General features: G+C 51.5%; 6 protein-coding genes across 6 annotated transcripts; 4 read left to right on the forward strand and 2 right to left on the reverse strand.

The window, feature by feature from the left end:
• Positions 1–72: 72 nt before the first annotated feature.
• On the forward strand, positions 73–1271 carry J4E92_004833 (uncharacterized protein; the record flags this gene model as incomplete). The annotated part of the gene is made up of 2 exons (XM_051496221.1): positions 73–188; positions 242–1271. The coding sequence occupies 2 exons, from the start codon at positions 73–75 to the stop codon at positions 1269–1271; spliced, it is 1146 nt and encodes a 381-aa protein (XP_051354061.1).
• A 75-nt stretch (positions 1272–1346) lies between these two features.
• J4E92_004834 (uncharacterized protein) lies at positions 1347–2761 on the reverse strand (the record flags this gene model as incomplete). The annotated part of the gene is made up of 3 exons (XM_051496222.1): positions 1347–2520; positions 2588–2648; positions 2701–2761. 3 exons carry the CDS (start codon positions 2759–2761, stop codon positions 1347–1349), a joined length of 1296 nt encoding a protein of 431 aa, XP_051354062.1.
• Positions 2762–3069: 308 nt separating this feature from the next.
• ILV2_1 (Acetolactate synthase, mitochondrial) lies at positions 3070–5267 on the forward strand (the record flags this gene model as incomplete). The annotated part of the gene is made up of 3 exons (XM_051496223.1): positions 3070–3409; positions 3483–5165; positions 5218–5267. 3 exons carry the CDS (start codon positions 3070–3072, stop codon positions 5265–5267), a joined length of 2073 nt encoding a protein of 690 aa, XP_051354063.1.
• Positions 5268–9679: 4412 nt separating this feature from the next.
• J4E92_004836 (uncharacterized protein) lies at positions 9680–10633 on the forward strand (the record flags this gene model as incomplete). Its single annotated transcript, XM_051496224.1, has 1 exon — positions 9680–10633. One exon carries the CDS (start codon positions 9680–9682, stop codon positions 10631–10633), a length of 954 nt encoding a protein of 317 aa, XP_051354064.1.
• A 1520-nt stretch (positions 10634–12153) lies between these two features.
• J4E92_004837 (uncharacterized protein) lies at positions 12154–12817 on the forward strand (the record flags this gene model as incomplete). Its single annotated transcript, XM_051496225.1, has 2 exons — positions 12154–12159; positions 12200–12817. The coding sequence occupies 2 exons, from the start codon at positions 12154–12156 to the stop codon at positions 12815–12817; spliced, it is 624 nt and encodes a 207-aa protein (XP_051354065.1).
• A 6349-nt stretch (positions 12818–19166) lies between these two features.
• Positions 19167–21665, reverse strand: J4E92_004838 (uncharacterized protein; the record flags this gene model as incomplete). Its single annotated transcript, XM_051496226.1, has 1 exon — positions 19167–21665. The coding sequence occupies one exon, from the start codon at positions 21663–21665 to the stop codon at positions 19167–19169; it is 2499 nt and encodes an 832-aa protein (XP_051354066.1).
• Between the last annotated feature and the right edge of the window lie 14 nt (positions 21666–21679).

The following is a 21679-nucleotide window of genomic DNA, read 5'->3' on the forward strand; positions in this document are numbered from 1 at the left end:
TCCCCACGGCCCCGGGAATCTCGAACAACGTCATGCCACGGCCAAAGTACCACGGAAACCAGACAAATCACCATGACCTCGGCACAAGACGTTCAATCGCTCCTGCGCTTCCTATCGCAAGACGCCAAGGTCCCTCTGGCTCAAGCTCTATCCAAAATCAAAGACCTCCAAGCAGCGAACCTCATCACGTAAGCACGTGACAGCGTACCACCGCGTCACTTCCCTACTAACAACCATGCAGTCCATCCGATATATCCAAGTCCTCCCACGAAACCCTCAAAACCATCTTCGCCGACGAGAAAGTTGCGCGTTCGGTTCTCAATGCCGCTAAACGACAGTCTAAAAAGCGCACCGCAGATGCTGCCTCTGTGACACCTGCGTCTGCGTCAAAGAAAGCCAAGGCAACCTATGGCCAACCTCTGAACGGCGCGGATCTCGAGGCTTCGCTCGCGCTGCCGGAACCTGAGTTAGATGAAGACATACTCAGCTCATCTGTTGTCTATACGAATCGCGCACCACTCGTCCTCGCTTTCGCAGTGACGCTACTTAAGTTCACGATGCCAAGCCAACCCATCTCCAGTCGCCTGAGCCTAGCACAAGCCGTGACCTCTATGAACAGTAAGACCAAAGCCGTGAATATAGGGCTTGAGAAGGGTAAGCCAGCTGAAGAAGAAGGTTGGGGCGAGGGACAGCCGCTGGTACGGATCATGACGAGAGAGATCAGGGTGATGAAGAGGTGGGGTTACGAGTGGGAGGATGAGACGGTGCAGAAGACTGTGAAGTCTGAGGGCGGTGATGAAAATGGGGAGGAGGCGAGGGAACCTGCGCTATGGGGCGTGGATCTCGAAGCTTTGAAGAAGGCACAAAACGCGAAGGTTGGCTCAAGTAATCTTCCTATTTACACTGCGCAGAGCGCAAGGGCATACCTTTTGAGAGCGTTTGAGACACCCGCTGCGGAGTTAGTCAAGAAAGAGGATGGTGATGTTGACGTCAAGGTCGAGGGAGCGTCAGCACCGAAACCGAAGGGGAAGAGGACAGCTGCTACCATTGCAGCGGAGAAAGAGCGTAATCTAGGGCTTTTGCTGGGCGCACTGGAACTCCTGTACGGGTCATGGGCGAAAGTGCTGAGTAAAGAAGACCTGGATAAGCGGGCTTGGGGCTGGTATGTTCGCGTTCGACCAGAAGTAGCTCAAGGGGCTGCAGGTTGGGGTGGTAAAGGGAACGTCAGATTGTCCGACATTCTGGCCTTGAGGAGGCCTTCAAGCTCATAGGAGTCCGTACACACAAGCAGTTCATGATACCCCGATTCATTCAAAACTTCTTCCATCGTCTTGGATCTCTTATTTCTACAGCTTGAACTCGGCATTACTACGCTCCCAACCCACTCCACCCCCATCCCTCCGTCCTGCCAATCTCTCCGCCAGCCCAAGTTTCTTCTCCCTATTCCTCTCCGTACACAACTCATACACCGTGCTCAAGTTCAACACCAGCGAGTGGAAAGGCGAACTATCGTCGACCAGCTGACTGAGTATATCCCTAGCATCCGATATGCGACCTGTGTAAAGTAAACAAACAGCCAGATTCTGCGCCACCATCGCATCTTCAGGGAACTCTTCGTGGAGGGCCTGGAAAGATTCGGCAGCGGCGGCATAGTCGGAGTCGGCGAGCTGGATGAGCGCATTCAGTGTGCCGTCTACAAGGGCATCGGCTGAGGCGGAGGATGCGCGGGCGAGACAACGGCGTGCTGATGCCATGTCACCGACTCTCAGCCAGACGAGGGTCTCCATTAGCGAGATCTCCCTAGTCTGATCGCCGTCCGCAGCGAGGGTTGCTAGATGTCTCCCCGCGCCCTCGAAATCGCCCATCTCCACCAGTACATTCGCAACACGGATACCGCAGTCTCGTAGCCGCGATCGCCAAATCGCTTTATCCTCGTCTGAGCCTGCCTTGAGAATGCTCTCCCTGCATTCGCGTGCGAGTTCGTAGTACCCCATTATGCCCTTGCGCCATTCTCCGTATCCTAGTGCTGCTAATCTTACGACAAGGAGGCGAAGATCCCAGGGTACGAGATGGGCGTTTGTGAGGGGGTGGCGGTAGAAGGCGCTGTTGAGGTCACCCAGGACTTTGGATTCCTGGGCGGCGAGCGCGTGCTCTTGGAGTAGGCAGAGGCATGCTAGGCGTACGTGGATGAGGTGTAAAAGTGTGTCGTGATCGCCTGCAGCAGCGGAGATGAGATTGCGCGCTGCGGCGATGGCGGCGAGACGGTAGTGGCCTGATAGGAGGAGGGTGTCTATCGGCGAGGATATTGGCGGGGCATGCGGCGCATTGAGGAACGGAGGCGGGACATTGGTGACTGGTAGAACGTGATACGCCTGAGGGTCCTGGAGGAAGCTGAAGTCCTTATGGGGGATGTCGTCGATGCCGCGTGTTGGGCCCTCATACGACGGCTGCGGGGAAGGTTGAGGCCGTGCTGGCGACCGAACGCGCGCAGGCAGGGTTGCGGTACTCTCAGCGAGAGGGCTGCATCATCGTGTAAGCGCGTGTCTTGTATCCGTATTATCTGCCGGCTGAATAACTGGGCGCATACTCGTCTATAACGATGTCATCGGCGTCGAGTGGACCCTTTGTCGTACGGCGCGTCAGGGCGGCTGTTGTCTCGATTAGTCACCCTATATCGCACGTGAAGAGCAGTCAACGCACTTCGTCGTCGCTCGTCGCCCGAGGCTGCGCGGCCATGGCCTCGTCCAGGGGGAACTTGCATCGTGTCTATGGTGTTCCCACCGACTAAGACGGCTGTCACAGCGCTCCGATGTTCGGCAGCACTCTTTCGAATTGCGGGGATCGCCCAATCAAGACCCCTGCCACCGGGGCCAAACGACTCCACTAACTTTTCATATGCGCCACGAACCTGGGCCCGACGAAGACTCAAAGGCGAACGGCCAATTGACTCAAAACCGTCCGTCAGCTCCCACTTCCCTCCCACACTCTCTCCCACGTCGCCCTTGCTTTTGCTGAATCTCCCCTCTGTGCGTTATTAATACACCGTCCTGAGTGGACGTCATAATCGCCATGCAGCAGTCACGCACACGAGCTGTAAATGCTCTCAAGGGCAGCCGCAACTTTTCCACCTCCACACAGCGACTCGCCGTCTCACCTTTCCGCAGACCCGCGCAGGCCGTCTCGAGTAAAATCACCCAGGAAGATGCGAAGCGACCGCAGAGCACCCAGGCGGCGGCCCCACAAACACAACCGCGCTCAAGACCGTCACCCGCCTTCAACCGTGAGGACCACAAGGATGTCCAGCCGCTGAAGCCGTACCGCTCACCTGCAATGGACCACTCGTTTGTTGGCATGACCGGCGGAGAGATCTTCCACGAGATGATGCTCCGCCAGGGCGTCAAGCACATCTGTATGACACATCTTACATGCTTACATGAACTGCATGCACCAAACTTCAAGTACTGAGTACTAACACCTCCCAGTCGGCTACCCCGGTGGTGCGATTCTCCCCGTCTTCGATGCGATCTACCAGTCAAAACACTTCGACTTCATCCTGCCGCGCCATGAACAGGGCGCCGGCCACATGGCAGAGGGTTACGCCCGCGCAAGTGGAAAGCCCGGTGTTGTGCTCGTTACCTCTGGACCCGGTGCCACCAACGTCGTCACACCCATGCAGGATGCGCTGATGGACGGAACACCCCTAGTTGTCTTCTGCGGTCAGGTCGTTACCAGCGCAATTGGCTCCGATGCTTTCCAGGAAGCTGACATGGTCGGCATTACAAGGCCCTGCACAAAGTGGAATGTCCTCGTAAAGAACGTTGCGGAACTCCCGCGGAGAATCAACGAGGCTTTCGAGATTGCGACTAGCGGACGCCCAGGGCCCGTTCTCGTTGACTTGCCCAAGGATGTTACTGCCAGTGTTCTCCAAAGAGCTATTCCCATGAGCAGCACTCTCCCTACCACCGTCAGCGCTGCGACCATCGCCGCGCGCGAGCTCAGCAAGCAGCAGCTGGACCACTCTATCCGCCGCTCTGCCGACTTGATCAACATGGCGAAGAAGCCCGTCATCTACGCTGGACAGGGTATCCTCCAGACAGAGAACGGACCCCAGCTCTTGAAGGAGCTCTCCGACAAGGTCAACATTCCCGTAACCACCACTTTGCAAGGTCTGGGAGGATACGACGAGCTTGAGCCCAAGTCCCTCCACATGCTCGGTATGCACGGCTCGGCCTATGCCAACATGGCCATGCAGGAAGCCGATTTGATTCTCGCTCTTGGTGCTCGCTTCGATGACCGCATCACTGGTGCCATCTCCAAGTTCGCGCCCGCGGCAAAGGCAGCAGCGGCTGAGGGTCGTGGTGGTATTATCCACTTCGAGATCATGCCCAAGAACATCAACAAGGTCGTGCAGGCGACCGAGGCTGTCGAGGGTGATCTCGGCACGAACCTGAAGCAGCTCCTCCCTCTCGTCAACGAGGTCCCTGAGAGACCAGAATGGCTCGGACAGATTGCCGCCTGGAAGGAGCGTTTCCCATGGGCCTACGAGAAGGAGGGCGAGAACGGTCTCATCAAGCCGCAAACCGTTATGGAGAAGCTCTCCGATCTCACAGCCCACCGCAAGGAGGAGACCATTCTCACCACCGGTGTCGGCCAACATCAAATGTGGTGCGCCCAGCACTACCGCTGGAGATACCCCCGCACCATGATCACATCCGGCGGTCTAGGAACCATGGGCTACGGTCTCCCCGCCGCCATCGGCGCCAAGGTCGCCCGCCCAGAATGCACCGTCATCGACATTGACGGCGACTCCTCCTTCAGCATGACGCTCACCGAACTCTCCACCGCCGCCGAGTTCAACATTGGCGTCAAGATCATCATCCTCAACAACGAGGAGCAGGGCATGGTCACACAATGGCAAACCCTCTTCTACACCGACCGCTTCGCGCATACCCATCAGCGCAACGCTGATTTCGTCAAGCTCGGTGATGCCATGGGTGTTCAGGCTAAGCGCTGCATTAAGCCTGAGGAGCTCGAGGACAGCCTCAAGTGGCTGTTGGAGAGCGATGGCCCGGCTCTGCTGGAGGTTGTTACCGACCAGAAGGTGCCTGTACTGCCTATGGTGCCGGCTGGAAGTGCGCTGCACGAGTTTATGATTTACGACGAGAGTAAGTGATACCGGATTTCGTGGCGTGGTGACTGGTGCTAACGTAATCGCAGAAACTATCAAGGACCGCAGAAAGCAAACTAAGGAGCGATCAGGTCGTTAAGACTTTGTTCCCCTTTGTCAGAGTTGTTTGATTCCCGTGTAACTTCATTCGTTGTGTATATTCTTGGGTCGGGTCGGTACCGGCGTTTTTTTAACTTAGCATACTTTCCCCGCGCACTTGCTTGATTGCGCGCGCATGCGTGGAAAAGGTCTGGCAAATCAAAAGCGAGATATCAGTCGCGTTTTATGTTTCATGGTAAGAGGTGGATAGGAAGAAGAGTAGGATGTGAAAGTGGAATACTATTTTTTTGACTGCATCTTCGTGTTCATGGTCGGTGATCTGGGGTGTGGGTAGGGTGACCTGTGGTACGAGCTTAAAAAATCGAGCATTGCAAGGACGCTGACTTGATAGAACTGCCAGTATCTTCTTGTGTGGGTGATGTTTGGTTACGCCGTGAGTGGCCTTGGTGTTACTTTGTATCCACCCTCTTTCATCGCAGAACCATGGTATGCTTCAAACGATAACTTTTCATCAATCTCAGATTCATATAAAAGACGGCGGAAGAATGCATCGATTCACACCATCCATCCCAAAACACATCCACATCCAAATCTACATTCACACAAAAACCCTTTACTTCCAAACCCCTCCAGAACCCCTGGAGTACACAAAGCCACTACACCAAACATCCCACCACCACCCACTACAACGTAACCATGGGTTCAACAGCAACATCCCACTGCTGGCGCGGCCGCAGCACCTCCATCTACGCCAACCTACCTCATGTGGAGTCATCTGAAGATATGTTCGACTTTGTATTTGGCGACCAAAAATATCCGTCGAATATATCTTCACAGTCGAGTATGGCGGTGGTCTCTAGCTTGCCGCGTAAGAGGGTGTGCGGAGCGGAGAGGGGGGATGTTGTCTGCAACCCAGAATTCTCACGGCGGTCTTCACCCCCACCGTCGACTACATCAATATACTCCAGCCCACCTTATACAAAGCCATACGACGCCGAAACCAACAACGTAGTCAGCAAACCCCAAAACGACATATCCATCTTCGCAACGCCGCTTCCTGAGTTCGTCTTGGAACAACGGCAACGTCGGATCTCCAAACAGTCAGAAGCGAGTACAGGAAGTCGATCAGCGGCGCCGCAACCTCCCACATGCACGATCATAGAAGAAGGACGGGAGTGGTATGGCTACCGCGACGAAGGCATCCGTCAAGCAGCCGCCATGTTCGGTGTGACTGGGCCTTGGATTCGTCCGGGCAGCGGCACCGAAGACGTGGATGGCATCAACGGGACTGGAGAGGAAGGGAAAGGTGAAGGGAAGAAGGAGAAGCCGTTTTGGCATGGGAATGGTCGGAAGGTGGGGGTTGAGGACAGGATTGAGGAGAGGTGGATGTGTGTTGGAGGTGATGAGTTTGGTATTGTTGATGAGTTGGTTGTTGGGGATGAGGGTGTGGAGGGGGATGGTGAGGGGAGGGAGGGGAGTGTGGGTGGTGTGGGTAGTGACGGTAGCGTGTTGGGGAGGGATGGAGATGGTGAGGAGAGGAAGTGGTGGAGTGTTAGGTGGAAGAATGTTTTTAGGATGTTGGGGTGTGGTGTTTTGGCGTAGATGTACCAGAGCAGGGGTAGGAAGTAAATTCAACGTCTTCTACATAAGTCTATTTTACATTTGTGAGGGAGTGTAGCTGTGACGTGGATGGACGTAGGCGTGAGCCAGGAATGTCTTATGTTGCAAAATCTATGGAACGAATATGCATGTGAGTATTCATCTCAGATTAATCCTGTTGATCGAAGGTTATAAGACCAGAAGGCGCTTATCAGGTAGACCAGTATGTGGTAAGAGATCGGAGTACAGTGTTCTTCACATGCTGAATGACCTGGAGGGTGAAATTAGAGCGAGTAGTGAGATCGATGTCTATTCAGGCGTTAGTCGAATGATCAAGCTGTAAGGACAGGTAAAGCGGGGCTACCTTGCCCTCCGTGATGAAGGTCAATATTAGAGTGAGAAGCGAGCTCGATATCTTGCAGAGGGTCAGTGAGGCTTCTGTGGCATGAAAGCAATATGACGGATGTACCTTGATCTTCGGCATCATCATTGCGACTGGTACGGCGGCGACGCCAGATCAGATGACAGATGATGGCGATTGAGGGGGGACAGGCGATGACGAGGGTAACGATAGCAATGATGGCTTCATCCGAGGGTGCCGGCATTCTGGTTGATCTATCCAACGAGTAACCGTATATCAGACTTGTGTCTCGTAGCGGGTGTGAGGGGTAAGCGAGAGAGGCGGACAAGATGCTGCTATTTATCCACCTCGACGGGTGGCATTGCTATCGAGGCGGCACACGACAGCAATCCGCAGAAATGGATACCTGCTTTCGTTCTGGATTGACCAGTAGCCGTAATTGTCAAGATTCTGGTCGGAGAGAGCATTCTGACCCTTCCAAGGTTACTAAGCCTTCCTGCAGGTGAAGACAACAACAGACGTGTATCATTGACGACCAGTACATCGTTCCAGGCAGTGACATCTTTGTGACAAACCGACTTGAGGTGTACCAAAGTTGATGGCTGGACAAGGATGCTGCCCTGCATTCGCGAAGCATTCTCGATGCGGAGAGGGCGCATGTGCGGCTGTGGCTGCATGCCATGGTCGGCCCACGTTGTGATTGGGCAAGGACTCCAACACGCGCAGTTGAATGGTCAGATCTAACGACTCGGGCAGATAGTTTTCCAGACGTCGAGAAGTACCACTGAAGCGTGATGAGAACTGTCGCACGACAGCATCCATGCATCATGTTCCTCCGAGGCGCTGGTGGCTTGCAATGTACACCAATAGCCTCCGGCTGACGACTACTTGATGCGTCCCGCAAGCGAACTCGCTAGATATCCAATCGAATAATCAGCCATTTGACAGCACGTGAGTCGTTTGTTCGGTATTTCCCTCAATGATGACATTCGGGTACGGAGCCAGCAGGGAAGAATGTAAACCCGAGGATACTGCGCATCTGCTTTTCTGGTATCGCAGCTGACTTTACAGTCTTCCCATCTCCCGTTTCCTCCTTTCGTCGTAGGGGAGATGATCACCACTGTCTGATCATCGTGCGCATCAAACCAGCTCTAGTGAATCAGTATATCGGAGACGCGGTGACGAGATTCGAAAGTTTGTCAGGGCAGTGGATCGGACGTCCCAGGATCAGCCTAACGGTTCGGGTCAGCGCCACAACGCGATTGCGTACATTGCCAGCTCAGCCCTAGTGCTGTACCCATTCCATTCGCCCTCGAGACCCGAAAGGCTAGCGGCGGCAAAGGTCGGTACTGTGAGGACGAGCATCTCAGGCCACATCATGTCTCAACCATTGTCCAACTTTTACTTCTGGTCGCTGGTTCTTATCGCAAGTTAGAAAACTGCATAGCCACCTTTATCACGTACTGCGCGGACACGCCAGTATCTTGTGTAAGCATTAGCTTTTGCAAGCTTATGCGGGAAGGAGTAATGGAATTAAGAGATGGTAATACAGACAAATGCTTGCAACTCCGTGGTTCAGTTGCACGTTCATACCTCAATGCTATTGCTAATTACATTCATATATCTTGTTCGGAGCGACCTCTTCCGTTCAGCGTATAAATCGTTGATACTAGAAGGTATGTGGACAGGTTTAAGCGGTTCGGGAGGAAAGGACGTCGAGAGCGTGGTAATAGCATCCAGCGCCTGATGCTATGTACAAACGTATCCATCCCCCATATCAATCTCCTGGTCAACTATGATCATGACTTGATTCCCCCTGATATCTTCGAAGTATACTCGAATGGTGAAGGGGAGTCGTGTAGGGTGACTACACCCGCTGGTGGTTGCTCAATGCATCGATTTCCTACATTGATATATCGTCGACTGGTCTCGATGTCGAGCGGTGTTGAACTGACGAACCAGGCTGTCTGGACGGGGGCTAATTCCACGTAACTCCTACGAGTACCTGATCGCACTGACGTCGTCTGTCTGCTGCCCTGTCTGGCTGACTATGACCCGACGCCCGCGGTCACTTTTCTCGAAGTTCAAAAATAGTGAAAGAGCGCTCTATCAAGAATCATGACGCGGCGAAAGGGCGCGCTCGCTAACGCAGGCCTTTCCGCACGGTGCGAAAGCTTTCGACTCTCCACGATAGCGCGCCTGTGTCCTCCCGCCGCCAGTCTTTCGCGCAACTTCCACACGCTGCACGGCGCCTTCCTTGCGACTCAATCATTGAACAGTCTACACAACCCGCCACCAGGATGTCGTTCCATCTGTTGAGCCAGGCGATGCATGCGAAAAAGCCGCCCGCCGCACGATCTGCGACCGGATACGGCTCATACGAAAAGTACAATTGTAAGTGACACAGCAGTATTTAGCAAGTCGTACCTAGCTGACAACGTTTGATAGATCGGTTGCCTAACGCCGACGAGTTGGCGAGCTCGAACATCGTCATGGAGATCAACCGCGACGGATCTGGACGAGTGGAGAAGTCGCGCATCCAGCCTGTCGCGGTCTTGTCTCGATCGATCCAGGACTACCTACCCCTGGCCGGTCCTTACTACGACATGATGCAGCTCGAAAAGGTGTTCGGCAAGAATCTCATGAACAAATCGAACAAATGCATGTCCTGCTGGAAACAGAAGCACGTCAACAGCCTCCGCGATTGCCGTCAGGAGTGCGCGCTATGTCGGACTGGTGATCATGTTGGAAGTGGATGTCATGCTCCGTACATGCCGATGACACTTTGGGAGTTACTTGGACACATGCCTCCGCATGGCTATCAACTCCGTCCCGAGGCTGCTGAGCAGGCTTATCTCGTTCTCGCCGGCATCATCTATCTCCAGGAGAACAAGGCCTGGCCCATTCGTCCGAACATGGATCATCCGCTGGTGCGAGAGTTCTACGAGGGTCGAGATGATCCGGAACCACTCTTCAGGAAGGCCACCATTCCGGCGAGGGCAGACAAGACGAGTAAGACCCAAGCGAAGCTGATTACAACAAGCACAGAGACCGTCAACGAGACGGAAGCAGCGCCGGTTCTGGCGACTGCTTTACCGACTACAGGTACTGCATCCGTCGATTCCTCACTTCCGAACATCGCGAAGCCGAATACAGGGGCCGAAGTCAGCATCGAACAGGAGCAGGAAGAGCTACCCAGGGCTATACAAGAGGTTGTGGAAGAGGAGATTGTGGCGGAAGGACAGGCGTTGCCGCCGACGATGGTTGAGCAGCTGTGTGGAGTGATCGCGGAGAGGGATGCGAAGGTGGCAGAGCTAGAACAAAGGCTAGCAGATCAGGGCAAAGACCTCGAAGAGGCGAAGAACCGGATTCGTGAATTGGAGAAGGTGGTAGAGAACGTGGAGTCCAGTATTGCGAACGAATCGAACAAGCGGGCGAGGCGTTGATGCATACGTCAAGAACTGCGAGTACGAGATTGAGGTCTAATGGACGTTTGAGGTATACAGTAGTAGAACCCGGAGTTGGCCTTGATAGTACTAGAGATATGTAGTAGGAAAGACATCGTATAACGTCGCGAGATGCATCCTCTACGCAGACGTATAGCTCCAGGCATACGCGAAAAAGTGACTAAGATCAGTAAAAATACATTGAAGTATAGCTCGCTGTCATTGGCACAAGGGGAATGAAGGAGCAAAAAGAGGAAGGAAGGGCAAAAAAGAGCAGAAAAGGGCAAAAATCGAAGTACTCACAATTGAGCGTTCGCTAATGGTCACCCACCCAGCTAATAGCCCACGAGGTCGCTGCTGCGATGCCGTTCTACGGGCTTCCCGGCAGCGCCTCTTCTTGTTTTCTCGATGACATCGAGTAGAATCAATACCGTTATAAACGCACCGCCACCGTTGCCCCACCTAGAAGAAAGCGTACCACGGATACGCAACTCACCACAACAATTCAGTAAGCGCGCTGATGGATGGTTTGGCTGCGCCCAAATGCGGCGGTGAAAGGTGACGATGCGCAAGATTTGAGGAGGGAGAAGGGTGATGAAGACGTGTCGTCGGAACATCGGGAAGATGGCAACCTTGATCTGAGTGCGCCTAGTCCCATCCAGGGCATGGCGTCGGCACTTCCGACCCCGAAACTTCGATGACACGCAGATTTGAGATCGTCCCTCAGGCAAGCTGGAACGACTACTTCCTATCAAGATCATTAACATCAGCCGAATGCGACACTGCGCAGTGGCTCAGTTGATCCCCAACACTACTTTGCGTGTAGGAAGAGTCCCGGAACGACGTGCACGATCAGACCTCTCCACGACAGCACTTCCATCACCGGAATCTTTAGTCAAAACCGGAAGAGCTTCGAGACATCAACGTGCGTCGCTTGAATGTCAATACCATTCATCCAGACCGAACTGAACACGCGGTATGCAGCCAGCGGGAAGAGATGGGGAAAGATGCAAACGCATATCGTTTTCCAATCCAATCGCGCCCGCGAAATGCGTAGAGTACAAAGTCGGTGGTTCACGGTGAGTCTCATGTACTGACTATGTTGACAACACGTACTTCACAGCTGTCTGTGAACAATGTCGCTCATCACAGCGTCCACTTGGTATACAATCGCTCCAGTATGCCAGTTCTACTCACTACACCCGAGCGCCACCTCAGTTTCATCCCGACATGTTTCACAGACTCCTTCAAAAGATGACGTCAAATCCTCAAACCCGTCCGGTGGAAGACTTGAGCCCAGCTCCAGCCGCACATCCAAACTTATCACCGTTTGAGGAGCTTGCGGTGTCGCTAAAAGTAGACACGGGTAGCTCGAACGATGCGAAGCAAGTTGATTGGTGGCGCGTCAGCCAAAAGTTCGAGAAGCTCGTTGTCAAAGGCGCCCAGCTATCTAAACTGATGATCGCAGAACCATCAGAATCGACTGAAAGTGTATTTACAGCTGTGCAAGATCTCCAAAAATGGGGGTACGAAGAGGACGAATTTACGTACCCAGATACCGCAAAGGAATGGTTCTGCGACATTCTGTGGCTCATTGGACTAAATGGGGAGTTTGATGAGAACGAAGGACCCAATTTTTGCGTCGGCCACCAACGCGAGGACCCGAAAGCGGTGGGTGGTCAAGGCTGTGCAGCAACGGAAGCGTTGTTTTGCCAAGTCATCAACCCCTCGGATGGAATTATAGTGGCGTATGACAACTACACAGCCCGAGCCATGGTTGAAGAGTGTGCACGATGCTACTCAGTTATCCCGAAATTGAAACACTGGTCGGATGTAGCGTATCTCCAATGGCTGTCGAAAGCCAACGAGAAGTCAAACCTACGTTACGTACTTCGACACAACGTCCTCAATGATGTCACGCGCTTTGCCACTACCTTTCTAATGTTACAGGGCAGACTTGTTGTAAAAGAATGGCCGGGGACAACATACAGCGCAGGCTCAGTGGAGTTCAATGCATTATTAGGCTCACCGAATGGTTCCGGGCTCGCTTACCTCCTCATACAGCATAGGAAGGGACTAGGTCACAAGACTGTCGATAGGGTTACTATCTTCAAGGAGAAGTGGGATATCATGTTGCTGTTCCACATCACAGATGTTGGCGGTGACGATGCCGAACGCGTGTGACGATCGGAATGGTATAATTGTGTGGCGCTGGCCGGCATCGTGTACGACTCACGGGATAGATAGCACGATGCGAAAAACATACAGAGAGAAGATATACAATGCACGAGGTGTGGTATTGCTACTAGTGTATTTTAAATGCTGTGATGATCTTCGCATACGCCGCACGGCGATGATTTTGTGACCTTGCTAGTCGTACACCCTCGCCTCTTTCCCCCACCAACTAATGCGTCTACGATCAAGCTATGCGAGCACAACAGATCGACTCGACACAAAAGTAGAGCGCTAGGCCGATTGGCATCAGGCAACAGCTTCGTCCGCAAGTGACAAAGAGCAAGACCGATGTGTACCAGGCAGTGGCTATATAGTGGGTGCATCGCATGATCACGGCAACTATCAGATCTCAAAAGCGACCAAGACAGCACCAGATCACACGATGACTACTTTCACACACCCAAAGATCATAGCGATATGCAGAGATCTAACGGGTATGGAGTGAGCTAACTCCGTTGCGGAACTCAGACTTCAGAGCAGCGAGTGCGCAAGAAGCGGATAACATGGCGGGCGCTGAAAGCGGCTACCACAGGCGGTCAGGATGGATAAGCTTTTGCGCATGATCAGAAGGGCGTTGAGGTCCGGCTCCTCGTCGCGAGGAGGGTCGATGTCTTGTGTTGGCGATTGCGGCCTGCAGCAAGCAAACGATGCTCAGGTGCGCTGCTCTCCAGCTGGGCGTTATGTATTGTGAGAGATAGAGTATGTTGTGACTCATGCTCCAACTCGCTATCCGTCACTCAGCCTCTCGAAGAGAGCATGAGAATCGGAGACGGGGAATAGATGCGGATATGTGTATTTGATCTCAGCTGGCGCCTCAAGATACTGTAGACGATCGATGATGGTGTTCATGCGGCACCAAACGTCAACGTCATCAGCCGGCGTAGTAGACGATTCCCAGTTGGCGAGCATGGTACGAGCTCGGCGGAGATTGAGGCGACCGCTAGTGATAAGGAAGCTCAGCTCGTCCCAGAGTATCTCGTGCTTCCACCAACAGGCCCGACCAAGCGGACAAGCAGAAGGTAGAGGTTCTTAAAGATGCGATACTTCTCTCTTTATAGAGTATCTCCTTGCGTATAAGTTATATAAAATATAAAAAGTATAGTTAGCTTATTATCTTTAAGTTACCTCTAAGTTATTATAGTACTATAAGATAGTAATACTAAACTATAGGCTTTAAATTTTATATATATAGTAATAAGTTAAAGAAAAGAGTATATAAAGCGTACTATAGTATCTTTATTACTTTTATAATATATATATAATTATACTACTTATACTTTTTTTTTTTATAATAGTAATTATTTTTATAATTATTTACTTTAATATTTATACTTATTTAGTTTACTTACTAACTTTATATTTTACTAGTAAACTTATTATAAAGATACTTAGTATTTATTAGTAACTTTACTTATTACTTTTAGCTTAAAAAATATAAAATATAAAGTTATACTTATTTTTTTTAAGTACTTAAATAAGTATATATAATACTTATTTATTAAATATACTACTTACTTATATAAAGATAACTTTAGTAGCTAGAGCTTTTTTTTTAGCTAAAAAATTAGCTATATAAAGCTTACTTCTTTACTTTTAATAATATATTTATATACTTACTTTAGTAAAAGCTACTTTTATAAACTAAATTAGCTTTTATAGTAATATTAAATAATATATAAAAACTAATATTATTTTTATACTTTATAGTTTATAAGTTTTAATATAGTATAAAGTTTAAGCTACTTAGGCTATCTTAAAATAGTAAAAACTAGTATATAAAAGGTAATATTACTTAGTATAGAAACTAAAATTAAGTAATAAATTATATTTTAGAATAAATTTAACGTATTTAATTGTATAGGGCTAAAGCCAAGCAGAAGGTAGGCAGAAGGTGATGTCGCATAAGCCTAGGTCACATGTGTGATCGCAAAGGTAGAGCCAAGGCGACAGCCTGCCGTGAAGTGATACACCTTCTTTTGTGACACCGTAGTCATGCTCAGGCTTCCGTGGGGGAAGGCTTGTGCGCCATGGAGGCTGCTCTAGCTTTATAATTCTACTAGTGCCCTTTGCTCGTTCCTTTCCCTCCATGTATGACACCGAATGCTGAGCCTCAAGCATCTTGATATCGATCTCCGGCTTCGCGTTTGCTGTGGTCTCGGTGGAGAGGGGATGCTGGACGTCGACGGGTATCGATGGGATGTCGCTTTCCGCTACAGTGGGGCCCTTCATGATGACAGCGCGATTGTAGCACTTGCCGTCGTGTGCGTACAAGCGGATGTGCTTGTTTTTGGCACATTTGTTGTCCATGCAACCATTTTCGAATGGGTCGTGGTCGGGATTATATGCGGTGTCCATTAAAGGTTCTGAAATTGGTCAACTCTCAGTGTTCTTTACAAGGCGGCTTTTGGGTGAGTCTCATACCTGGATTTCCAAAATGATTCGGATGTCGTTTTTGGTTGTTGCTATTCGATGAGCGGCCGCACTCCGCGTCTCTGATGCTGCTTCGTTGTTTGCGGTTCTTTCGTTTGAGAAACTTCTCGTATTTAGTTTTGTTTGCCATTGTGTCTTATTTTCTTGTGTGTGTGAAAAGGATAAGAGGAAGCCTCACGTGTGTTTACTGACTTTGCGAGAGCCGTGCGCTTAGCGTGGCGCGTCACTATACCTATTTGGACCATCCTATGTTGGCCAGCCAGATATGTAACGACTGCAAGAGTCGAGACTGCATTAGTTGACACCTTACCGAATATCACAGGTGCTGAAATCGTGGTATCTGCTCGATGGCTTTGAGTAGCTTCGAGGAATGGAGCATTCACCGATCAGTATACTATTATGTTCAACGATGCGAATGAACTAACGCCCGCGTCTTAGGATACAGAAGGACCCTGACACAGAATGTATGAAGTCTTATTAACGGTTGGAGGATGAATAGAGCAGGAACAAGCACAATAAAAGCTAGTGTAATCGTGATTGAACTGCTGAGTGACTGCAGTGTAGTGAACGCTATCGCGAACGCGCGTCCACTGCAGGAACCTTTACAACTTCGCGAATGGTAAGCTTGGCTCTTTAAAACAGCAACGTACCGACCACGACGAGCCTTTTGCGAAGAAGTCGATAACAAAATGGCGAAGATGTCGTATGCTAATGGGATGCGAAACCAACCTATCCGCGACCACATAGGAAGCGTATCAAAGAGTCAAACGACACCACACCTTGAGATGTGAACGAGAGCGGAAAACGGGAAATATTGAGTGGTACCATACTCAAGGTACAGCCTAAGCGGAAAGATATCAGGCAGCATTGCTTTACGGGGTTCGAAGATATACGTAATAGCAAAGAGCCTAACAAGGAAACATGAGTACTTGGACAATGAAGGAGAAGATCAAATACCACAGTGCAAGCGGTACGGCCATGACTAAATACAAGACGTGTAAAAGGACGCAAACAGGAACAAAAAGAAAACATGCTATCGGGCAACTACATGACAGAATGTTGCGACACGACAAATTTGAATTAGCGGATCAAAAAGATAAGGAGGTCATCCCACGACAGCAGGCGCTGAGTAGATATCTTCCCATGACCATGCGTTTGGGCCACGACGGCTGAGTAGGACCTTGGGTTGAAGGCGCTCACCAAGACCTATGATGATAGCTTCCATGTTGTCTATGGCCTTTGGGTGTTGATCCGGATCTTGATCCGACTTCAAGTTTGCCATCATTTGGCGAGCGAGCTCGACAGACACTCGTCCGCTGGTGATGAGAAAACGAAGCTTTCTCCACGGTAGATAGTGTTCCCATCTACAAGCTGCACCAAGTGGACACCTGTCTGGGGTACCGAATGTATACCAACAGAGTCCAAACTGGTTCGACTTCCTGCAAAGGTAGAGTTCTGCCCAAAGCATCCCGTAATTCCGCGATCCGTCTTCGTTATTAGGATAGATGTGATGGCGCCGTAGTTTCCGATGACAAGTCTTCCAGGGCATAGGGTCGAAGAATTTGTCGCAGGGAGGTGGTATCGTGGCGATCTCCCCTTCCGGTACGATGATTTTGTCTGCAACTTTCTTCGCGCGAGTTAGAGCCGCCATCCAGGACTCCCAGTGTAGGACTGCTAATGACGTACCTTCAGTATCGAGAAGGCTTCCAAAAGAGACAGTCGAAAGATCCGGTGAAGCAATGTCAGTTGGTGAGACAATGTCAGTCTCCGTCGGCAAGTAGTGGTCAAAGCCTCTCTCTGGTGAAGATGATCTAGATAAATCGCTGCTCGATTGATAATCTTCGTCGAAGCAATAATGCCGGGAAGAACCGCGGGTTGAGGCTTCTGACGGACTCCGAGTCATCTGTCTTTGGGGAGATACAGGCGCGCACTGTGCAGGCGCTACTGTTGTGGCGTCATACTGTGGTAGAGGCTGAGAAGGTACGTAACCTGGCGCGCTCTGCGAAGGAAAGTGATGTGTCTGCGGCTGCGGAGGATGAGCTGGCTGAGGCAGTGGGCCGTATTGTTGCTGCGATGGAAAGCAAGTTCGCTGCGGTTCATAGTACTGTTGGGGCGGTGCAAAGGTTTGCGGCTGTGGGTGATACCACTGAGGCGGATACCACTGAGGTGGATGCCATGGAGGCGGATGCGCAGCGTAGTGCACTGATTGTGCCGGATATGGTTGTACTTGCGGAGTATACTGTGGAGGCGGAGCAAAAGGCTGTTGCGGTGGGAAGTACTGGGGCTGTTGATATGGGTACTGCGGTGGAGGCGGCGGTTGCTGTTGACTCGGTACAACTGTGTAGTTTACAGGTGGATATTGAGGTGGTGGCCCATTGGGATACGGGTACCAATGCTGAGGATTGGGATTTGTGTATGGGTACATCTGCGATATATTAGTAGAGATTCACATGAATTCCAATCTTGCACTCACTTCTTGATCACTGGAGAAGACGCCGAGTAGAACTGACATCGCGGAGCAGCAAGGTAGGAAGGCGCGGACTGTGCGCTTAGCGTCCCACGTAATCACGTGATCATTGTGTTCATGGCAACGGATGGGAAAACTTGAATAGCTCTGTTTGCGCGCCAAGAGCGCTAGTCGATGTTACATTTTTGGATGAGAACAATGAAATCTTGCTCAACGCCACCATCAAGCCCTCGCTCTGCGTCAGACATGATGGCTTTCGCGCGATCTCCTCTCAAGGAGCAAAGCTTGGCATTCAATGACTTCGTGTCCGGGTTGGATGCGCTATACGGTCCTCTCGAAGCTGCACTTGATGCGTCGGATGCCGAGCTTTTGCCTTTCATCAAGGCGGAGACCAAAGATACTGACATCGAAGCCGCACTTGATGTTTCAAATGCCGACCTCATGCCCTTCATCAAGGCGGAGCCCGCAGACACTGACATGAAAGCGACCATTGCTTCCAAAGCCGACCAGGCTCACTAATACGAGTACAGTGACGACTACCCCGACTCTCACGAACGAAGCCCTCCAACGCATCAAACTCGAGACAAAGCACTCCTTGCGCGCTTCGAACATTTCCTCCCAATAGCCATGTCCAAAGCCGCAGAAGCTACAGGCATCGACTACACCGGATGGGACGAGCACAAGGCCCTTGCGGCGATTGCCAAAGCCGTTGCGGTCTGGCCACGCCATGACTTAAGCTTCGTCGAGACTGATTACGAGCACGCCAAGCGCAGTTGGAAAAACAGGACTGACAAGGGGTACGATAGGAGGGTCCTGGCGGCATTTGACGACGATGACATCGCGGCTTTGGCTATCTACAATCGGATGAAACCGAGATACAGAAGACGTGTACTTACCAGGATTCGCCAAGGGGAGCGCCGCGGGAAGGTGTCGACTGGTGGTGATCATTATGAGCCGGGCATGTGAAGGGGGAAGACAAGAGAGCAAGGTCTTTGTCAAAGCGTTGGTTTGAAACGAGACCTGCTCTTTGCCTGCTGAGTGGAGTTTGAAGGAAGGAAGTTATGGGACTGTGGATACATAGCGTCAAGCTGAAGCAAGCATGTAGCTCCTGGGATGACAGGAAGTTGGAGGAACAGGACGGATCTGACATGTGGTATTGGCGGCCATTGAGTTTGACTACTTGGTGTGGAGCATGTATGCTAGCTCCTTTCTTGCTATTCTTGCACATGAAGTCGTTCCGGCAGCGCATCCTTTTTCTCAGCGTGATATCGCATCTCATGTCCTCCAACGTGTACCTCTCGCTAAGCCATCTAGTCATGCCAAATCCCAAACGTAGCTCCAGCGCTTAGTCATGCGTGTCGTTCAGATAGCCAGACGGCGATCCAATGCGCGCTAGCAAGTTCAGGCAAGAGTAAACATCTCGCCCGTCCAGCCATACTCTCTCTCGAGCCTCCTGCCATATCGCCTCGCCCAAGTCAAAGGTAGTTTGCTGAGCGCGCCGTGCGGAGCATGGAACTGGATCGCGCGCTCTGCAGCAAGGGTCGTCGGTGTGAACCGCCATGATGAACCGTGGAGCTTCTCAGCTTCAAAGCCGCGCTGCACCATAGCATGAACGAAGTCCTTCCAGGGTACTTCCGCCGGTACGTCTCGTGCTAAAGGTGAGAAGAACAGAGCCTTGAAGACCAGATAAGACCGCTTGTTGACCGTCACTTGCAGCTGTGGAAGGTTCAAGAGCTCATAAGGTTCAGGCTGATGTAGTGCAGAAAGGCTTACTGGGTCGGCGACACCACGAGTCTTTGTCTTCTCTTTGATCGTAGGTAGAAGTGGCTTGTAGACATATTGGGGGAGAATCTCATCATCATACTGGGTCGTCGGCTCAATCCACGGTGCGGTGCGACGAAGAGAGCGTCCGCGGGTGATGTCGTGCGCTAACAGATCAGGGTAGGTAGCTCCAGTCTGCTTCTTGCAAAATGCATCTGCAGCTTCCCAAAAGATATCGAGGTTCTCTTCCGCGAGACGCAGAGCGTTCGTAGTATCGCGGCAATGCTTCTCGGTGACTGGGTAATGAAACTTCCCGTCTGATGGATCTGCTAGGCGCGCTAACGTGACACTCTTGAAGCGTTTCATCGGCGCAACAGCTGCCCACCTCATTCCCAAACTCAGGAACTCCCCCGAGACCTCGTGATTAAGTAGACCATAGTCGTTCTCGATCCGCGTAGCCCAGGGTTGATAGGATCGGATTTGCTGGATACATTCTGAAGAGATCGCGATCTGTGAAAAGTCTGACCAGACAAAGGAAGACAAGAGACCCTTGGCCTCAGGCTCTTTTACGACCATTCTCTCCAGATCATCCAGCTCAGCAACAAATCCTGATTTTGGTGGCACCGACACACTCCAGATACGTGATAATACCTGCAAGAAGCGGGTCGTAGTTGAATCGCCCTTTGCTTGCGTTTCATCAATCTTGATCCAGCTAGCACCGCTATTGGGATCCGCCATGAGCTTAACAAAGTACGGTTGCATACCGGGGGCTCTCGGAACTCGCTGTCGGAAGCATTCGTGAAGGTCTGTATGTATAGCTTGGAGAATCGTCCACAGCCTCAGAAAGTTTCTGTGCTGCGTTTCAGGCAAATTCTGACTAGCAGAGAATTTGGTGTCAGATTCCCGAGCGGTGAACTGGAGAAGTTCCACCAGGCGCAAACACTCATGCCAATAGAACAGAGCTAGATATGGGTCGGTGATGAGATGGCGTAGAATAAGACCGGTCATTTCGTGAGGCGGCTCCTTCAGGATAGAGTTTACATTGCCGTCAGCGGACTTCATGTACTCGCCACGATGTGACTTGTAGTCATGGAAGACCTCAGAAAAGTAGCCAGGGTCTTCTCTAAGTGCCCAGATATGATCTTCCAGTTCACCGACCTTGGAGCTGACCAAGCTACGTAAGCGATCGAAGTTCAACTGTCTGGGAACGCCGTACGGAGTCAACAGCGAAAGCTCTGCGCGGTTCGTGTAGTTCGCAGTGTTTTCGATTACACAGGCCATCGGTGAGGTGATGGGATACTTCTCCGATTGTCCTTTCTCGTCGGCTAAGAGATCGCCTACTAGGAGGTGACAGCATCGCTTTAGGAATGTGTAGATAATCTCCTGTATGCAAAGTATCTGGAGACCATGGCCTGGGTGGACTCCATGGCCGTTATGGATAGTCTGCCGAGCATCTTGCGGGTCTGTCCAGCGCTTCATCCGACCATAGGAGTTCTGCTTGTTACATCCGGCGAAGGTCATCGTGAATCTGTGCAGACGCGGACGGAGGACTTGGTCTGAGCACCTGGCGATCGGACAGTTGAGGAGTTCTGTCTGGCTAAAAGATTCGACTGGGGTATGGCCACGGGAGTTGAGGAACGTAAGAAAGGTACCCTGCTGAAGAAGGTCCTCAAGGTTCAAGAAGGGCACCAGACAAGCTTCGCTGTTTCTCGCCGTACAGACGGGGACCGTACGTGGCTGATGTCCAAGGGTATTGATAAAGGTCGTACTCGCTGCCAGATCTACTGCGAGGTCAGGGCGATGCTCGCTTGCCATGCCCGGTTGCGCCGTAAGGAGCAGCTTCTTCTTCTTCGCTGTACTTTTCTTGCACCATCTCTTACGAATCGTGTCTTCGTGTCGCTCAAGGATGTCGTGCACGTTCTCATATGCATCGAAGATCTCGTTGACCTTGTGTTGAGCGAGGCGCTCTACCTCCTGGCGGGAGGGGAAGTAGTCGATCGCAGGGTAGGACCGAAAGAAGTGGTATAGCTTAGTACCACCAAGAGGGCGATCCGCAAATTTGTCGAGAAAGATCTCGTCGTCCGATCGTTCTGGGGTGAGGACTGCCGCTGGCGCGTCTAGCCGGTTGCGCGGCGCCATATCCAACGTCCAAA

This window comes from Alternaria infectoria, assembly GCF_024043175.1.
Source record: "Alternaria infectoria strain BMP 0036 chromosome Unknown scaffold_6, whole genome shotgun sequence".
Taxonomy (NCBI): domain Eukaryota; kingdom Fungi; phylum Ascomycota; class Dothideomycetes; order Pleosporales; family Pleosporaceae; genus Alternaria; species Alternaria infectoria.